This window comes from Epargyreus clarus, unplaced genomic scaffold (assembly GCF_041222505.1).
Source record: "Epargyreus clarus isolate Ecla_fem2 unplaced genomic scaffold, WU_Ecla_fem_2.2 ptg000003l, whole genome shotgun sequence".
NCBI classification, from domain to species: Eukaryota; Metazoa; Arthropoda; class Insecta; order Lepidoptera; family Hesperiidae; genus Epargyreus; species Epargyreus clarus.
Window position 1 is genome coordinate 10,366,433 of NW_027332211.1, and position 15,122 is coordinate 10,381,554.

At 31.6% G+C, this 15,122-nt stretch overlaps 2 protein-coding genes across 6 annotated transcripts; one reads left to right on the forward strand and one right to left on the reverse strand.

Moving 5' to 3' along the window:
- Positions 1 to 155: 155 nt before the first annotated feature.
- Positions 156 to 7,727, reverse strand: LOC140753642 (guanylate kinase). 5 transcript variants are annotated; one of them, XM_073088408.1, is made up of 5 exons: positions 7,412 to 7,723; positions 7,073 to 7,340; positions 6,098 to 6,321; positions 5,234 to 5,341; positions 156 to 800 (listed from the first exon to the last, which is right to left on the reverse strand). In XM_073088408.1, the coding sequence occupies exons 2-5, from the start codon at positions 7,327 to 7,329 to the stop codon at positions 781 to 783; spliced, it is 609 nt and encodes a 202-aa protein (XP_072944509.1). In that variant the 5' UTR covers positions 7,330 to 7,340; positions 7,412 to 7,723; the 3' UTR covers positions 156 to 780. The 5 variants fall into 5 exon arrangements, with proteins under 5 accessions (XP_072944509.1, XP_072944493.1, XP_072944489.1 ...); XM_073088392.1 differs by lacking the exon at positions 156 to 800 and adding an exon at positions 4,257 to 4,492 and having other exon boundaries at positions 7,073 to 7,330; positions 7,412 to 7,725; XM_073088388.1 differs by lacking the exon at positions 156 to 800 and adding an exon at positions 4,257 to 4,492 and having other exon boundaries at positions 7,412 to 7,722.
- A 676-nt stretch (positions 7,728 to 8,403) lies between these two features.
- CycB (Cyclin B) lies at positions 8,404 to 13,215 on the forward strand. Its single transcript, XM_073088423.1, has 7 exons — positions 8,404 to 8,632; positions 8,712 to 8,923; positions 9,264 to 9,399; positions 10,020 to 10,436; positions 11,043 to 11,165; positions 11,552 to 11,772; positions 12,008 to 13,215. Exons 1-7 carry the CDS (start codon positions 8,603 to 8,605, stop codon positions 12,384 to 12,386), a joined length of 1,518 nt encoding a protein of 505 aa, XP_072944524.1. The 5' UTR covers positions 8,404 to 8,602; the 3' UTR covers positions 12,387 to 13,215.
- The last annotated feature ends 1,907 nt before the right edge of the window (positions 13,216 to 15,122 follow it).

Sequence of the window (15,122 nt, forward strand, 5' to 3'; positions counted from 1 at the left end):
AATCAAACCGGAATCAAAATCAATCGCGTATATTTAATATTATTTAATTGCCAATAACAGATCCTGATGGATCTCATATTGCGAACATGACCGCCTATATGCCACATTATTGAAACAGTGAAGTCAAATAGGGCAATAGAAAAATAATATAAACATGTTATCTAATACATATATTTCACACAACATTTAAACATGGTACATAATATAATTATCTAGAAATGATTGTATCATTATTGCAACATGCAATGCATACAATATGTTTTGTAGACCTTAGTGATGTGGCATGTACATCTGCAATTAACAAAGGACAAACATAACATCAGATTACAGTAGAATTAAAGATTTGAACAGTAAATAAGCGTTATAGTATTAAAGAATAGATTTTATAAAGAATATTAATTATTTTTATAAGATAAATAAAAATGTTCTACAATATGTAGCAATTTAATGCAAATGTGAATTTTTTGACACTAGTTAGCTAAAAAAAATGCTTATAAGAATTAATTCCACTAAATACTTAATTCTGTGATTACATGAATTAAAATCACAATGAATAATAAATGATCACAATTTTCTAAACGCATACAATTAGTATAGCAATGCTTAGTATTTTTATGGAATGGTATATAAGACATTCACAAGTATGCAATTAAAGCTGCAAATATATAAAATGAATATATTATTGCACTTGAAATTATTACATAATATTCAAGACTAGCTTATGCCTAAAATGTAAAATTATTTCAAAACACCAGCTTCACAACTGCCTTCAATATTTTCTTACAGCCCTCGTAGAATAACTAAAATTGAAAAACAAAAAACAAGTATCTCATATAAATACATGTAAATAAAAAAACAACAATACAATTAACTAAGGTCATAAAAAGTCCTCTGTATTATAAAAAAAACGAATTTTCTCAAGTTCATTATGATAAAAAAATTGTGAATTGCCTTACAGTAATGTTATACTCAAAATTCCTAGACAAAACGAAAAAGTTTTATCAAATTATTAATTTAATTTCAAATATTTATTCGTATTATTTACATGGTTGGTCCTAACACAAAGCCTTGTTTTGTAGATTTAGGTATTTTTGGGCGGCCCATTACTCTGCTCCTTGCGACTCATCTCCAAACTATGAAAATTATCCACTAGCGTTTTTATAGACTTCTAAAGAATATTTTAACATTAATTTTTTTGAGTGCAAAAAGGTTTTGACTTTTGACTATAACACAACCACGTGGCAAAAACAAAAAAATAATATCACGCATTATGCACATACAAAATAAAACACAGTACACAGATAATAATCGGTCACGGGACCACACTTATTTAGTAATTTGGCACTGGCAGTTAATTATTAACTATTATATTTATCTTATTATTCGTTAATGACAACCAGGAAATAATAATGTAGCACTTAATAATAAAATATAATGATGCGTAATAGTAGACGACCAATTTTACAAAGATACGTTATTAATTAGTATGGAATTTTATATTGTTATCAACAAAATTGATTATTCATTCGAGGTCTGACTTCAGATTTTATGAAGGATAAATGGTTGGGTGGAACACATTATATACTAACTTAAAATATTAGTTGAAGTTAACTGTTTTACAAGCATATGAGCTAAAGAAGTTTTGATAGAGTTTATGGTAATACTGTCAATAAAGACATTATCGTACATTATTTATATTTAATATTATCTATTGAGTGAAAACAGTATAATAATTAATATCATGTAAAAGTGAAATATACTATAATAGAATAAATGATTTACTTATATGTTTATACCAGTAGCAAATGGATTGAGTTAAATTGTATCCCATTTTCAAAGCATATATACTACTATACTGTACTATACTTAGTCTAACTCAGAATACTCAGGACTTAGTTCGGCTGAACCCACTCATTCAAGGGATTCCCCGTAAAACGTAAATGAAAAGGGTTGCCAATTTAGGAGTTTTAATTCTCTATTTTTTTATTAAACAATGTTACGTAACGTGTATCAAGAAAGACCTTCTCCCGCCCCTGTAACACATCGTAACGTTTTGCAAGACCCCCCCCTCCCCCCAAATTGCGTAACGTAATACTTAAACGCCCCCTTAATAGATAGGTAACTCGTACCAGTAGAGGACTGAGCTTGTCGGAGGTGAGGGGCGGAAAGTTGAGTGAGGCCACCAGTTTCAGAAGTTGATCAAACTTTACAAGCTTTTACAAATGTCTACAAGGAAACGTGTAGCTTAGACATTTGGAGGCTCCCAGGACGAGAGGCCCGCGGCGGACCGCCCATGACGCTCCCCAACCACATAGTCCGCCAGGGTATTGTACATCATTCTATCCACTAAAATATCAAAATTACTTTTTAAACTACAATAACGTTTATCGGAATATCCTTAGCATAATATTCAACTTTAGTTATTAAATTGGTTTATTAGACGAAAACATTTAATGGAGAGTAAACACTTATTATTTTATTTACCAAATACTGTGGATAAAATGCATTTATTAAAATTCTCTTTCTGTAGTCATATATCAAATAGGTCCTTCTGCTACTATCAACAATTGAGGTAGATAGGAAATATTCGTATTATTCTAAATTACAATATGGTCAGAGATAATAATAATTATTCTCAAGTGGAATGTAGTTTGCTGATTTAATTATTACATTTATATATACGTGCAATATTTTATACGTAATATCTAAGAATAACATTGCAATCACATTGCAATCACATTGCTATCTCTACAAACATTGATAAACATTAAACTATTGAAACATGTTTTTGTATTTTTAGTTTTTAATCACAACGACTACTTACGACATAACTACAATCAATCTACAATAATCTGTTTAATTTTAACCGCTTGGCAGTACTGTTTTTGTATTTTTAGTTTTAAATCACAACAACTACTTACGACATAACTACAATCAATCTACAATAATCTGTTTAATTTTAACCGCTTGGCAGTACTGTCAGATATTATTTTTTTTTGCAATGTTCACATTGTGTCAGATTATTTATCATTCCTTGAATTATATATGTACTTTTAATACTAATACTAAGTGGCAAGAATATCATTTCTCATGATCAGCATTAAGCTGCAACTGAATACACAAATGTTATTTATTGAAGACAGAGAACTGTTGAAGATTCTTTTTTTATCCAAAAACATAGCATGAATATATTTGAAAAATGTGAGAGTATTTGAAAAACCAGTTTAGCTTAGATAACTTAGGTTATTTTTTATGTAGGTGTATCAAATGACCAGACTATATTTATTTTATATGAGTGCGAAATAAAAACTAAGCCAACTTGTCTTAGCAAAAAATTAATGTGTAATTTCGTTACACTTTATTATTTGTATTTTAACGCCGTAATATTAGTGTATGGCGTAGAACTCTAAGATGCAAAAAATGTAATTCAATGCTAAACATCCAAATAACTTCATTAACTTCAAATTTCTGTTCTATGTATGTTTTTGTCTTTGTTTATGTCTATGAAAAAGGTAATTCTGTTGTGGGGCTATAATTATTTTAAATATTTTTACTAGTTTATAGGGAAAATGACTTAAATACACTATCAAATAAGTATGCATTCAAATATTTAAAAGTGAACATCCTAACATTAATAAGTGTAATGGAAAATTCCTGAGAATGTATTACAGGCAAAACACCATGCATTTTTATATTATTTCAAAGCACATCCAATAAGCTTCGCTTTTACATTTTTGTACTCCATTATTAATACTAATACATAAATATTATTAAAATTGGGGCAATATCCGTGACACTTTCAACACTAATATCTACTGTAATAACAATAAGTTATGGCAACATCAAAAGCGATTGCAAACATTTTTGTTATTAATATTCTTATCTTACTCATAATAAGGAGCAAAAAACGAGATTCGAACAACACAATTTATGTTTTAACATTTAAATTACAAAGATGAAGTAACTAAATAGGCTCCTAATGGGGATTGTTGCAGACGTATTGGATACTTGTGTCCCTTTACTATTTATAAGTCTTAATAATTATTTTTCCTCTCTGTGAATGTGTAATGTAGCAAAAATTCCTTTGATGTTTAGTAAATATTATTAAATTATCTACTCATAATTTATTACGTATTACGAATGTTACTCATGCAGCATGAATAATATTTTCTGTTTATCCCGCCAACAGATACAACACATATGGCAGTGTGAAAACCATAGATATATCTACGTCAGTAGGATAATATATCTATGGTGAAAACATTCGACTTTCAGACAATCCCAATAAACATATGGAGTCTATTTCTCACTTAATCAATAGATTTATAGACTGACTGAACTGGAACTAGCCACCGCTTAAAAAAATAATATGCAACGTGAAATAAAAAATGTTTGCAGTCTCTAAGGTGGCATTTATAAAAACAAAATGACATAAAACCAATCCATAAGCATCCGTGCAAGAATGTTTACTTGTCTGTTGTGTCACTTGAACCTGAAAGGAACATATGAGTTGAGTTTAGTCACACACTGCATGCTTCATCATCACATCATAACCGTCTCACTGTAAGGAGACTTTCATTATGAATAGAGTTTAGTACATAATCAATTACACTTGATTAGTGGTTCCTTGAGTTTTTCTAATTGAATAATTGATACTTACAAAATGAATTCATCCTCTAAACAGTGAACATTTGTAGAGAGATAGTTAAAATTAAGCAAAAGTATAATACAGTATTTCCCCAAACATTTGTAATATAACTGAATCAAAAACCAAATAAACTTTTATTAGTTGAAAATTAAGAATTATGACTACAGCTTACATTGTTCATACCCATGTATACCCATGAATATTTAGTTATGTCTTCATGCATTATTTCTAATATACATATTTCCGGTTATCTCAAGAACAATTTCAAACACACACTTACACACCACAAACACACTCATTTGTTGTTATTAGTAAAAGCTTAATTAAAAACTATGTAAAGTAAGCACCAAATTTTATGAAAATTTCAAATGTTGTGTTTTTAATGTAATTATTTACATGTAATTTTTGGAAATTCAGTTCAAACACCAATTATACAACTTACTTTGATGTTTATCAAATATAAATATGTAAATAACGAATATTAGGAAGAAAAACTATAAAATTGTGTTAATTATTGCCAAAAAACTGTCATAAAGTTTGGTGATGTTAATTTTAATTCATACTAATGAGGACGCTGATTTATACCTTGTTCTTTATCTTCCAGATTCTGTGCAATGAACTCGCGCAGTTCAGAGTATGCCTTGTCCAAGTTGTCATTTAGAATGATGATGTGGAAGTTGCCAGGTTCTCGCCCTGAAAATACAATAGGAAACTGTTACCGTGTAACTTTGGTGTACTGTTAAATTTATATAGTTTTTTTTACTGTGAAAAGCAAAAATTAACAGGTTTCTTGTTTCTTGTACATGATTTGCATGTTCTGTTTATAAAACTACTAATTAAGTATGTAACTACTAAATATGTACTAAGTAAATATGAGTAATCATTTTATTTAAATAACTAAGAAATATAAGTAATAATTCATGTATAAATATTTAAAATATAAACCATGACAATAATAATATTATATGAAACGTGTTCTAGACATTATATAATATGTAATTAATAATATACATACATATCTCCCATACTTACTAATTTCTGTAGATGCAAACTGATAATAAACTTTTAATTAATTACACCACAATAATATTAAAACATTACATATATGTTATTATCATGACATGTTTTATAGCAGTTATGTATTTTATATTAGTTTTTCTAAATACTTCTAGTTACATAAATACAGGCAGGTAGCCTTACTTTCATGAACAACTACAGCAGCCTCAGTGCCTATTCCTTCTTTATAGTAAGTGTTAAGCAATTATGTATTTTGATCCAAAAGGGGTGGTGAGGTGCACTTGCACAAACTTTCTAAGTTCTTAATCACATAGCAACACATCCATGATATTCATAGATCACAAATGTCCACAGGCTACATTTTGTCAATTACTTGAGTTTATTAATTTTATTCATAAAAAATTGTATACATGTTTCAAAAATTTTCATTACCAAATTCTATTTCCCGGCACGCTGTGTCCAACCTCTTTTTCAAGGCATCCTCTTGTTCTGTGTTGCGTGCGCGAAGTCGTCTCTCAAGCTCTTCAATGGACGGTGGCATCACAAACACCAGCAAGGGGTCCAAGTCAGTACGTTTCACTTGTTTCACACCTTCTATCTCTATATCCAAAACACATATCTTGCCAGAACGACGAACTGCTTCCACTGCACGTTTGCTGGAATCAATATATTTTTTGAAGTTACATCTTTGGGGTATTTGGGAAAAATTATGCCTATTGAGATTGTTTGATATAATATTGACTTCATCAATTTGGCAATTAAAAATTTTAAGTTTTGCAGAAAAAAATATTAATTAGGTACATGTTATGGTATATGGTATGGCAATATATCATATTACATAATGCATTGTGTTGTGTTTGTAATATTTACACTTCACTTTTTTATTTTTATTATTATTAATTAAACCAGAGAATATATATACTTTATTAATTGCATACTTTGCATACATAGTATATAAGAGAAGTAGCAATATAAGTTTATTTGAATATGTATACATAAGTTTACATATAAATTAATTATGCAAGTATTCTAATGATAAACAAATCCTATTTACATGACAAACTAATAGAGAGTCATATTTATAACAGGCTCTATACATATTTATAATTATATTACTGTAAATAAATATTATGAAGGAGATACATAATTACATGGTAACTTGTAACATAGCATAATAAAATAGTGTTATATTGTTTACATTTTTATATATTACAGAAGACATAGTAAATTAATGCTGATGTAAGTTATCCAAATCTAATCACCGAATATAGGTATTTTCACAATTGAACATATTCTCATTTTGATCTGTAAACAATGACTGTGTGAACCAGAGCATGTCACTTGGCGCTTCGCCAGAAATTTGAAAACATCGAGCACATGGTCAGGCCACATTGAGCTACTGCTTACCTAGTTCCATACATATTTCCACTGAATGTCGCAGTTTCTAGAAATTCTCCCTTTTCGACCGCTGCAGTCATGTCATCCTTATTTGTGAAGTGGTAGTGCACCCCGTCTTTCTCGCCCGGACGCGGTCCCCTCGTAGTATGCGACACACTAAACCCAAATCTATCAGGAAATTCTTTGAGTAAACGCTTTAGAAGCGTACTTTTCCCAGAACCCGACGGACCGCATAACACCAACGGACGAGGACCTTTTTGCACCATGCTGACGAAAACTATGAAAATAATTAATTAAGCCGCAAGGTTATATACACTTTATAAAATCACAATTATGTTTAATACTAACGTCGTAAGAAATTCGTGGTCAAATTATGCTTTTTCCGCGAGTTTTAAGTAACTCAGCGGCCTAGGAGTAAATGCTTTCGAACACAATTATTAATATAACAATAAAATATAACAGTAACACTGAATACACAACACACTTCGATCAGCCGCGTACGTTTCGTCGCGAAACTGATTTTAAGATTTTCAAGTAACTTTACAGAAAAGACGTTTGGTAGAAGACACCGACTGTCATTAGAAAAATGAAAAATTTTAAATTTGCGAACGATTTGCAGAATGTCAAATATTTTCACAGAGTATATACTCTCCAAAGATTTTCTATGCTATGGTCATCGTGATAAGTCGACTACTTAGTACGTCTATGGTTTATTATTTAAGTTAATAATTTCGATGAAAATGTTCCACGAAAATAAATATAATACATAATATGAAGTTATATTAGAAAACACCACAGAATTACTAAAATAAATGAATAGCCCTATTTAATTTATATATCATAGACACTTGTTTTGTTTAGTCGTCTATGGTTGAAATACTCAGCTGTTAGGAAATGTATTTTTTTTTTTTTTTTTTTTTTTTTTTTTTTTTTTATTACTAATTAACTTTATTAATTCGAAAAAACATTAATATTTACAATTATAATTAAACTTACAGAAAATTAAAAGAAATAAATTAAACTATAAATATAAAACATCTTATTTACAAAATTTACATATATACAAAAATGAAAAACAAAAATATAAAAATGGAAAAAATAAAATGGAAATGTATTGAATTTGAACGATTAATGTATCAAGAGAAATACTTTTAATTTATATGCACATTACAAATACACTAAATATATTTAAATGTGTATTAGAAATAAATATTATTTTTAGAAGCTACATATTTTTTACCATAAGTTGGTGTTTTATTAAAAAAAATTATAGTGCACTCAAGTGACTTCCTGTTATATTCAATCAGCCAATCATAAGAAGCGTGTCAAAAACAGTTTGGTCGTGAATTGAAATTCAACCGTTATTTTGAGTTCAGTCTCACAACGCAACAATCATAACGCAGTGTAATTTCAAAAAGAAGATCGTACAACAGCTGGATACAGAATATTGGAGTATAGAGTCGTAAATAACTATACCAGCGAGTTCCTAACTCCTGGTTTGTTATATTGTAAGCGTATATCCTACAAAAAGTTAAGAAAATGGAGGTGCAAGTTAGGAGGCATCGAACGGTAAGATACACATTCATTTATGTCTTAACGTGATTTATTTTCGTATGTATTTCTAACCTTACGTTTTCTATTGTGATAGGTGCAAATTCAAGACCAGGAGAACGTATACGTAAGTAAAGGGAAGATAAACTTATTGCTGCCTTCGAAGCGGCAAGGATTGACGGTCCGAGGTGCTCTGGGAGAATTGAACACGAATGTGCAAGCTCCGCGCGATATTAATATCGGTAAAGTGGCAGTTGCTACCGCTGAATTTGAGAAAAAAGCCACCGTTACACGAGGCGTTCTTAAAAGGTAAAATATTCTATATACCCTCTTTAAGAATTGTTAAATATTTAAATAGACTTTTTTCATCTTGTCTTTGTCATTATTATTTCGGAATGCTCTAGTCTGTATGTTAATGGTTAATATGATTGAAGAATATTTAGTACGATAGGTGGCCTTTTTGATTATATTGCAAACAAATTTTATTAAGATTGGTACAATTTCACTTTATTAAAATGTGTTTTTGCAAAGTCCTAAATGTAACTGTTAATGGATAAACTTGTGCATTCACTAATAATTCATATTTTGTAATTTAAATTTTAAAGAAAATTATTTTTTGTAATCAATACTTATTTCTTTTTTATTTCAGTAATTACAGCCATGTTCAGTCCAAAGTTGACACTGGCCTTCCAGCTAAGAATATTATCCAGCCCTCATCGAGGCCTCCCCTCAGACGTGAAGAAAGTACTGGATCACTGGCAGCCAGAGCTGTGGTCCGCACGCGGGTAAATAATAACTTTAAAATCTGTATTAATGCTGATGACTATGACCTAATTTATTTACAAAGTTATTTATTAATCTTGATGACCTCACATATGTTCCCTATTGGGCGTACTATATGGTTGTGTTTGATGCCTCCCATATCAGGTACCCTTTACAATATATAACTGTCTCGTAAAACCACATCTTAACTACTTAGTGGAAATTTGGGGTAGCGCGTATAGAACAATATTAAAAGAATAACCACTTTTTTCTCTTTTAACAATATAGTGCACAAAACGTAATGTTCTAATGTTTTACTTACTGCATGCTCACTATTTGTTTATTTTAAATTTAGTTCTCATAAAGTGAAATGTATCACTTTTGAGAATAAGTGTCTTTAACCAGAAAACCCAACATTTGTAACATTCTAGTAATATTACAGTAATAGTTTGGTAAGATATTGTGGACTGTATATTGTCTTGTTATATTTAGAGTACATAAAGATATGAAATGCTCCAAAAATTTGTCAAAGTATGTTTTTCATAGTTACTTTGATTGTAGCATTGAAAAATAATTCGTAAAATATTAATGTCATGTTACTTGAATATTACGAAAATGCATAGAAAAAACTTGTGAATTTCAGGCTGCATTGAAAGACACAACAAACAGACAAAATGACCTCAAAGAAGCTGTAAATAGTATACTACAAAGCAGAAAATGTAACATTGAAGTCAAGAAGTCGTCTAAACTGCCAACATTGAAGGAGAACCCTAAGGAGGCTAAGAATGTATTGAAACCCATTCTGAAGGAGTCGACAGAGTCACTAGGAAAGCTGAAGTTAGCTGAGAATTCGGAGAAACCTGATGCAGTGAAAAAGGAGGAGATTAGTAATAATGATACATCACTATCAACACCCCACCTTCCCGAGGACATTGAGGATATTGATGCCAGTGACAAGAATAGCCCGCTGCTAATGTCTATTTATATTAAGGATATTTACAACTATTTGACTGAATTGGAGAAAAAGTACCCCATTGAACATGATCACTTGAAAAAACAGGTATGTTTAGATTTGTTGAGATTATGTAAATGGGGTGATGTCAATTTTTTTGAAGGTGGTAGAACCCTTTGTGGTTCGACTCCGGTGGCATCACCACCACACCTATTTCTGCCTAATAACAGCAGTGTTAGACGCGTTCCAGTTTAGTAAACAGGACTGAACTTTAGTCCTGTGGACTAAACTGGAATGCGTCGGAAAAGGTAGCGCCGCATCTGTGGCTGACCTCGGGTAGGAATATCTATGTAATTCTATCTGGGGTTCATTACAGATGTCCATGGGCGGCAGTAGCCACTTACCATCAGTTGAACTGCATGCTCGTCTGCTACTCCTATATTATATATTTTATAAAAAAAAGGAAACCTCCATATTTTATCTGAATCGTATAACAGATTTCTAACTTTAAAGGTAACCCTTTAAAGCTTTAGTGTTTTCGGCAAGTCATAAAAGTGGGTACTGATGGTGGTATTTGACCATAGACTTCTACACGTATAAATGCAACACAGAGACTCTTTGTGTTTCTATCTAAGAAAGATTAATTCATATAATTAAAGTGAAACTTAAAAATAAATTTGGGAAAGGAAAATAACACCATGTTTATAATTTCAGAGTGTGATCACAGGCAAGATGCGGGCGACGTTGATTGATTGGTTGGTAGAAGTCCAGCGCCAGTTCTCTTTAGTTTTGGAGACATTCCACCTCACTGTTGGAATTATTGATCGTTATTTACAGGTAATGTCTTATTGTATTTTTATTTAATTTATTTCGGGATTTTTGCTCTATAATATTGATTTTAGTACTTCAGGATACAAAATAAAATAATGCTATCTAATTTCTACACTTAATCTAACACCAAAATATTGCCTGGGTTTTGGTTGGCTATGAAACACCCAGACCCAGAATAAAAATCAAAATCCACCATTTAGACATGTCTAAATGTCATAGAGTAGCATGATGTGTGTCCCCTCATGTTGTTATATAGCCTACTTAGAGGATTTTATTTTAAATGCGAATGATATTAAACATTGCTGAACTTTTTCATATTTGTGTTCAACTTTAATGTTCCCATGAATGTTGTCAATTATGGTCCTGATTATTTTTATATTTATCCATTTCAGGCGGTGCCTAATGTACAAAGGAATCAACTGCAGTTAATTGGTGTGACTGCGATGTTTATCGCCAGCAAATATGAAGAGATATACGCTCCTGATGTGGGCGACTTCGTGTACGTCACAGACAACGCCTACAGCAGATCAGAGGTGTTCCAGTGCGAGCGGGAGATGATGTCCAAGCTTGGATTCTGCCTCGCTCGCCCCATCCCTCTTAGCTTCCTGAGAAGGTCAGTATTGTAAATGATTATAATTTTTAATTGTAGTTTGTATTCTTTATGCATTGCACTGTTGTTACCAATGGCGATTGTCTATTGATAGATTGCGTGATGGGCTGCTTTAAACTGGCCAATGATTTATACATATTAAAACTCTCTCCCTATACTAACAAAGAAAAGTTCAATTTTAAATGTGTCTAATTTAGTACATTGATACATTTATTTAAAACATATACATTTTTTTCAGATTCGTCAAGGCTGCGCACGGGACCTCGAAAAACCACCACTTAGCTAAATACTTTGTAGATTTAAGTCTTATAGAGTATTCCATGGCGCACTACAGACCTTCGGAGCTGGCTGCGGCCGCCATCTGCCTCTCTCTTTACTTATTATCGAGTAAAACCCTTTCTGAAGTATGGACGCCTACATTATCGTATTACTCTGGCTACTCTCTAGAACACATTGACCCCATTATTAGAAAATTAGCAAAGATTGTCATTAATGTAGATAATTCGAAGTTTAAGGCGGTATACAAAAAGTATTTAGATGCGACGCTAGCGAAAGTGTCCAGCCTACCGCAGTTGAAAGGCGAAGCTATACACGAGCTAGCTAAAATCTCTTCCTAAGTAACTGTGTGTGTATTGTAACCATTTTGTATGTGTTGTGTGATGTACGAAGTATTCGGAAACGTTGTAATAGTATATTCTTTTAACGCGGTAACGATGGACTGACTTTTTGAGTAAGGTTTCGTTTAGGTACCTGGTTTGTATGGTTAGAACTAGGTTTTAATTTTAGAAATAGTATTTAATGACTTCGAAATCTTCGAATCTTATGACAATATAGTTGATTTTATTTATGTATCCTATTATCAGCAATTCACACTGAACAAATGTTACTATAAAATATATTGTATCAAACGTCGCTAGTTGTTCATTATTTTAGAATAATTTATTGTTTGTATTTTATTGTATTGTATTGTATTGTGTATTGACATGTGATTTTGTGGAATTTCTGTTGCATATTGCAGTAAGATTTCATAATCTCTAACGTTTTTTCTATTTAAATAAACTGACCAAAAAGTTTTATTAATTATTATTCTTATTGATGAATATTTTTATTCACATGTTAACACTTGCATGTTATAATTGCGTATGTGTCTGGATTTTAAAGAAATGTAAGCATTTAAATTAGTTTATTGTGTACACGTAATAAAAATGAATTTTGTACACTATTTTGAACTACGTTTGGTCAGATAATGACGAATTCGTTTTCGTAAAACATGTACTTTGACAAATTAAACCAAAATGCTTACGACTTTTATTACAGTTTATTTTAAGTCAAGATAATTTTATAATTTGTAATGTATTTAGTATGTATTTTGATTAATGTAATTTGATAGACCTGTGATTAGAATTATTATGCTGTAATTTGTTGAAAATAAAATGTTTTGAATAAGTTTGTTGTTTTCAATTGTATAAAGAACTGTGTTCGGCTCTGTTCTACTCCGACAGCACTACCCTTACACTTTTAAATTAAATTTTGCAACAATGATTGATTGATATAGATTGATTGCAAGATCAACCTGTTGCTAGGATTTTAACATAATTATTCAATCACCAACTGTCGAGGACAAAATTAGAAAGTTGATCGACGGTATAGTTATAAAAGATTTAAAACTTTTAATAATTTATGATTAGTTCGTCCATCTACATTCTAAACTTGCGTTCGGGGGCCAATAACAATAATATAAACAACCTATTCTATAAGCTGTAACATCAAGTGCAAACGTAGAAGAAATGACGTCTTATACCTATCAGTTTTCGACTTAGTTTCAAAGAAATAAGTTCGTTACGAGATAAAAAATACAACTGCGTAGGTACCTCCGTACTAATTAGTACTAAGTAGAGACTAGATGAACGTTATTCAAAGAGTTCATTATTTTAAAGCTACTATCGTACGAACGCCCTCTTTCAAATGTTTTATCTTCCATCACTGCCAGCTAGGAAATGAGTAAGATTTTCCGCATTAATCAGAAGATCTCTTAGCGTCGAGGAGGCACAAAATTGACAGGTCTCATTAAAGTTTCTAATGGCCAAGCAAAAAGATTTAAAGCGATGATCGTTTAGACATGATGGCCGACTTCACAAGTTTTTACCACAATGGTTTGCAATTGGCATCTTATAATGATGAACAACAAAATTTTAAGTTTGACATGATATTCTCCCCGTAAAGTTGGACAACTTTACGGTGAGAATATGGACATAAAGGATACCAAAACGGTATCGTCAATTTGAGGTTTTTATATTGATAGTTTTACTTTCCATTGTAAAGCATAATACATCTGGGGTATCAAAACGCTATAAAGATATATCTACCTACCCAGCGTTGGGTAGTCTTAAGGAGCACGTCCGTAAATCTTCTCCAAGCCAATTAAAAATATCAAATTACTCTAACAAGAAGTAACTCATACCTATATAAATTTAAGTAAAAATGTATTATGACATCCGATTTACCACACTCTTAAAACTAGAACGCAGGGTCCTGGAAAATGTTTCAGATCATAAATTGCAGAACTGAACAACGGAGAAATACACTTTTGTTAAAGATATCATTTAAAAACGTAATTATAAAACTAAAAGGCCAAAATATTTATTTCTATTTTAGTGGTTTGTATCGTTCGATTGTCGGGCTGTGCCGCTGCGATTTCCGTGGGTTTCCCTCTATCCACGAATTCAAAGAATTTATTAACGCTTGGCGGTTAGCCGAAACGTTTTTGTATTCTCTTTTAACATTGGCTAGGTTCTGGCCCCGGAAAACAAAGAAACTTACTTTTTGAAATTTAAAAGCTACTCCTTTTCCATTTATGGAATATTTAGGGGGCAAAAAAGCTAGTTAAAAATATATTATTTATTAACGGGCTTGCCGCCTACAGTATCTGAAAAATTAATCCATGCGATCGTCTGAAAGTAGTAGGGATTCACCGGTTCTGGGGCACCGATTTTCCCCCTCCCCTCTCTATTCACCGGTTGTGGGGCACCGACTTTTCCCCCTCGCTTCCCCGTCCCCCCGCTGCCCTGTTTGCCACGATCGAGGGGCGAGCCCGGCTAAAAAAAAAAAAAAAAAAAAAAAAAAAAAAAAAAGTTTGGTGTCAAAATGGGGGTTTCCGACCACGCCCGATCGATTGCACGCATTTATTTTACGCTATCTCCTTTGCTTACGAAGTTAGCTTTTATGAATAACGACCTCTAATTCATTATCTAATCACCTCCTTATCTCATTAAGCTCGCTATGTCCATATAACAATACGGACCTTACTTATCTAATCACCACTCGCTGTCCTCACAACATAATAGGGTCATTAT

Coding starts and splice junctions, on each gene's coding strand:
- LOC140753642 (XM_073088392.1), bottom strand. CDS start 7,329: ATGGTGCAAAAAGGTCCTCGTCCGTTGGTGTTATGCGGTCCGTCGGGT. Junction 6,322..7,072: donor GGAAATATGTATGGAACTAG/GTAAGCAGTAGC, acceptor TATTGATTCCAG/CAAACGTGCAGTGGAAGCAG. Junction 4,493..5,233: donor TCTGGAAGATAAAGAACAAG/GTATAAATCAGC, acceptor TGTTCCTTTCAG/GTTCAAGTGACACAACAGAC.
- CycB (XM_073088423.1), top strand. CDS start 8,603: ATGGAGGTGCAAGTTAGGAGGCATCGAACG. Junction 8,633..8,711: donor AAGTTAGGAGGCATCGAACG/GTAAGATACACA, acceptor CTATTGTGATAG/GTGCAAATTCAAGACCAGGA. Junction 9,400..10,019: donor GAGCTGTGGTCCGCACGCGG/GTAAATAATAAC, acceptor TGTGAATTTCAG/GCTGCATTGAAAGACACAAC.